The sequence below is a fragment of the Spinacia oleracea genome, chromosome 6, assembly GCF_020520425.1.
Source record: "Spinacia oleracea cultivar Varoflay chromosome 6, BTI_SOV_V1, whole genome shotgun sequence".
Taxonomy (NCBI): domain Eukaryota; kingdom Viridiplantae; phylum Streptophyta; class Magnoliopsida; order Caryophyllales; family Amaranthaceae; genus Spinacia; species Spinacia oleracea.
In genome coordinates, this window is record NC_079492.1 from 117,677,992 (window position 1) to 117,682,684 (window position 4,693).

At 25.0% G+C, this 4,693-nt stretch overlaps 1 protein-coding gene across 2 annotated transcripts; it reads left to right on the forward strand.

The window, feature by feature from the left end:
- Positions 1-455: 455 nt before the first annotated feature.
- Positions 456-2,798, forward strand: LOC110778599 (uncharacterized). Of its 2 annotated transcripts, XM_056831248.1 has the most exons (4): positions 456-595; positions 681-731; positions 1,519-2,205; positions 2,284-2,798. In XM_056831248.1, exons 3-4 carry the CDS (start codon positions 1,659-1,661, stop codon positions 2,781-2,783), a joined length of 1,047 nt encoding a protein of 348 aa, XP_056687226.1. In that variant the 5' UTR covers positions 456-595; positions 681-731; positions 1,519-1,658; the 3' UTR covers positions 2,784-2,798. The 2 variants fall into 2 exon arrangements, with proteins under 2 accessions (XP_056687226.1, XP_056687225.1); XM_056831247.1 differs by having other exon boundaries at positions 681-2,205.
- The last annotated feature ends 1,895 nt before the right edge of the window (positions 2,799-4,693 follow it).

Below are 4,693 nucleotides of genomic sequence, written 5' to 3' on the forward strand. Positions count from 1 at the left end.
GCTCAGGGACTCTTAGCCCACTCTTAGGGTGCGTTCTGTTCACCTTAAAAAAATAAGTTCCAGTTCTAATAAGTTCAGATAAGTTCCAATAAGTTTCAATAAGTTCCAATAAGTTCAGATAAGTTCCAATAAGTTCCAATAAGACCCTGTTTGGCCAAGCTCCTAGAGCAGCTTCTACGAGTGAGAAGTAGAAACTTGGCCAAACAAGGATTTTTGTGTTGTAGAAAACAGCTTCCTAGAAGCCCAAACTAGCTTCTATGGGCTTGAGAAACAGAAGCTCCAAAAGGAGGCTTCTGATTTTAGTTTCTCGGGGAGCTATTCCCCTCATTTAATGAGAGTATATTTTTTGACAGCCTTGCCCCTCTGAATAGAAAAAATGACCTATTGTCCCTCATATAATAAATAAATCAAGTTCATTATTTCTCTCTCATCTTTACTGTCTCTCCTACTTCCCTCAACTCACAACTGTCTCTCCTACTTCCCTCATTATTTCTGATCGATGCATCCCGGAGAACGCAGACCACCTACATCGTCGATGAATACTCCACCCGTTCGTCCACCCACGAAATCTACGACGAGCAACACAGCTAATAAGGTGAATTTAATTATTTATACAAATCTGTTTCCCCAATTAATTTGTTAGGTGTAGAACCCTAATTTCTGTAATTTTGGTTGAATAGGGGAAATCGAAGATGCATCCATCTACTATTCCTTCTCCTCCTTCAAATCAGGTGAGTTTAATTAAAAAAAAATAGATTAGTTTTGTTTATCCTACTTTCCTCTCCAATCTCTGACCCATTAACTTTTTGATTCAAACAAGTCGGCGTCGGCACTAGGCCGTGATTGTTATATTAATTCCTTAATGCTAGTGTGTGGGTGTGTTCTGAAACAATTTGTTTTATCTACTTTGATTTGGGCCAGTTGCTCAATGTCTAGAACTCCTAAATTTAAAGACCCTGTTCTACAAATTAAGCAAATTTTGATAAGAATAAGTTTTATATAAGTTAGTTTACAGATGTTAAGATAAATGAAATGATTAAAAAAGTTTAAACACTTGACTAAAATCATGTAAAAAATAAATTTGCAAGAGGAAATATAAGTTGCTGCTTGGTTTTGATAATGCAAAGTACTATCATCAAGAAGAACCGGCTGGGTTTTGATAAGTACTATATTTTGATAATGCTACATCCTACTAAGAATTATTTTGGTAATGCAAAGTACTATCATCAAAGTATTATAGAATATATGATGATCATTAAGTTACAATTTGTTAAACCACTTTCTAACTAACACATCCTAATTATTTATTACTTCCCTTGAATAAATTGTTTGCCAAATTTTGACTCAACCAAACATAGAACAGAGAGGCAATTCAAAATATTTGTATACTAAATTTTTTATTAGAGAGGCAATTCAAAATATTTGTATACTGAATTTTTTATTACTTTCATAGATTATTTTTTATCCTATGTTAGTTGTTTATTTGTTATATTTTTCAATCTAATCTTATGGAGTTAGATGAATGAGCAAAAAGTGAAGAGATCAAAAGCGACGTGGGATGATGAATCAACTTGATAAAACAACCCCCTAGAATTTCATTGTGTTCTGGATGGCAATGGGTACAAGAAGTGCTTTCAACTCCAGGTGAGAGTTATAGGATGTTTAGAATGGAGTCTGATGTGTTCTGTAGTCTTGCTAAATTGTTGAAAGACGATTATGGTTTGAAGTCTACTAGGACCATGTGTTCTGAAGAATCACTTGCAATGTTTATATATTTATGTGCTCAGTTTCAATCAAACCGTAATCTGCAAAATAGGTTTAAACATTCGGGGGAAACAATCAGTAGAAAAATGAATGAAGTTCTTAAAGCTATGACTAAATTTTCTAGAGATATTGTGAGAGCTTCTGATCCATATTTTAGGGAGGTCTCGGTCAAAATACGAGGTAACTATAAGTATTGGCCACATTTCAAGGATTGTATTGGTGCCATTGATGGGACTCACATCCCATGTGTTGTTCCGGAAGAAGATAGAATTCCTTACATAGGGCGTAAAGGGCACCCAACTCAAAATATTCTGGCAATTTGTGACTTTGACATGTTGTTTACATACTTTGTTGTTGGGTGGCCTGGATCCGTTCATGACAATCGTGTTTTAAAGAATGCAATGGATAATCCAAAGAAGGCGTTCCCTCATCCACCAGAAGGTAAACTTTTGTGTATTTTATGACAATTAATATTATTACGTACTGTATATTATGTAATATCTCATTTTTGCAATGTAGGTAAATATTATGTTGTTGATGCGGGTTATCCTAATATGAAAGGATTTTTGGCTCCGTTTAAAGGCCAACGATATCATATTCCTGATTATCGCCGTTCAACTCAACCTCCAACCGGTTATTACGAAGTCTATAATTATAAACACTCTTCATTAAGGAATGTGATTGAGCGAACATTTGGAGTATGGAAAAGTAGATGGAGGATACTATCCATGATGCCAAATTTTCCACTAGAAACACAAAACAAGACTGTTGCTGCAACTATGGCTATGCACAACTACATTAGAAGACATGCACTTGAAGATTTGGAATTCGACAAATGCGATGCGGACCCAAATTATATTCCTGTGGTGGAAGAAGATGCTCAAGATATTGGTGGTGGTTCTTCGAGTACTTTACGAGAAGATCACGATGGCTCAATGGATGATGATAGCATGGAGTCTGTCCGGCACAACATTGCATCTTCTATGTTGAAACAAGATTTGCAAGAGCAATGTGTATAAAAGGTTATTACTAGTTGTGTATTAAACATATTATATTAACTTAAAATAGTTTGGTGGAAATTGGTTTAAATTAAAAAAAATACCCGAGCTATCTTTTCTCAATAAATATATATATATATATATATATATATATATATATATATATATATATATATATATATTCGGAGTAGTACTTTTATTAAATATGTCGTTGGAATAAATTTTGGTTTAACAAAATAATTAATGCATAATAAGGATAATATTTTTTTTAGGTAAAAGTTAACATGGAAATTATTTATAATAGTATGATTTAGAATCAACAATAACATCTTTTAAGAATTAGTTAATAATAGACAAGAAGTTATAACAAAAGCAATGGGCCAAACAATGTAAAAGTGTTTCTGTTTCTAAGAAGTGCTTCTTAAACTGTGTGGCCAAACACCTTCACGGTTTCTCTAGAAACAGTTTCTAGAAAACTACTTTTAGGAAACAGAAACTGTTTCCTAGAAGCTTGGCCAAACAGGCTCTAAGTTCCAATAAGTTCAGATAAGTTCAGATAAGTTCCAATAAGTTCCAATAAGTTCCAATATTAATAATAATGTTATTATTTATTAATATTAATATTAATATTAATATTAATATTAATATTTATTATTTATTATTTATTATTTATTATTATTAGTTATTATTTATTATTATATTTATTATTTATTATTTATTATTTATTATTTATTATTATTATTTATTATTTAATTTTATTATTATTATTTATTATTTATTATTATTTATTTATTATTATTATTTATTATTATTATTTATTATTATTATTTATTATTTATTATTTATATTATTTATTTATATTATTTATATTTATTAGTTATTATTTATTATTATTATTTATTATTTTTATTTATGATTTCATTATTATTATTTATTATGCTTATGATTTCTATTGATTATTCATTAGTTAGTTTTTATGATTTATTGTATGTTTATTTATTTATTGATTTATATTATTATTTATGATTATGATTTATTATTTATGATTTATGATTATGATTGTATTATTTATTAGTTATTATTTATTATTTATTATTTAGTAATTTATTAGTGTATTATTTATTATTTATTATTATTTATTATTATATTATTTTATTATTTCTTTATTATTTATTTATTTATTATTTATTATTTATTATTTATTATTTATTATTTATTATTTATATTATTTTTATTATTATATTTTCTTTATTATATTATTTATTATTTATTATTATTATTTATTTATTATTATTATTCTTATTTATTATTTATTCTTATTATTATTCATTGATATTTATTATTATTAGTATATTATTATTATTATTTATTATTCTATTATTATTTATTATTTATTATTTCTTATTTATCTTTATTATTTTATTATTTCTTATTTCTTATTTATTAATTTATTAGTTACTTTATTTATTTTAATTATTATATTTATATTTATTATTTATTAATTTATTATTTATTATTAATTAATTTATCTTATTCTTATTATTTATTATTCCTATTTATATTATTATTTATTATTTATTATTTATTATTTATTATTCTTATTTATTATTTATATTTATTATTTATTATTTATTATTATATTTATTATTATTATTTATTATTATTATTTATTATTTATTATTTATTATTTATTATTTATTATTTATTATTTATTATTTATTATTATTATATTATTATTATTTATATTTATTATTTATTATTTATTATTATTATTATTATTTATTATTTATTATTTATTATTATTATTTATTATTTATTTATTTATTATTATTATTTATTATTTATTATTTATTATTTATTATTATTATTTATTATTTATATTTATTATTTATTATTTATTATTTATTATTTATATTTATTATTTATTATTA

Excerpts from the sequence above, each read along its gene's own strand:
- LOC110778599 (XM_056831247.1), top strand. The coding sequence starts at position 1,659 with ATGTTTAGAATGGAGTCTGATGTGTTCTGTAGTCTTGCTAAATTGTTG. Across the intron at positions 2,206-2,283 it reads GTTCCCTCATCCACCAGAAG|GTAAATATTATGTTGTTGAT; the intron begins GTAAACTTTTGT and ends TTTGCAATGTAG.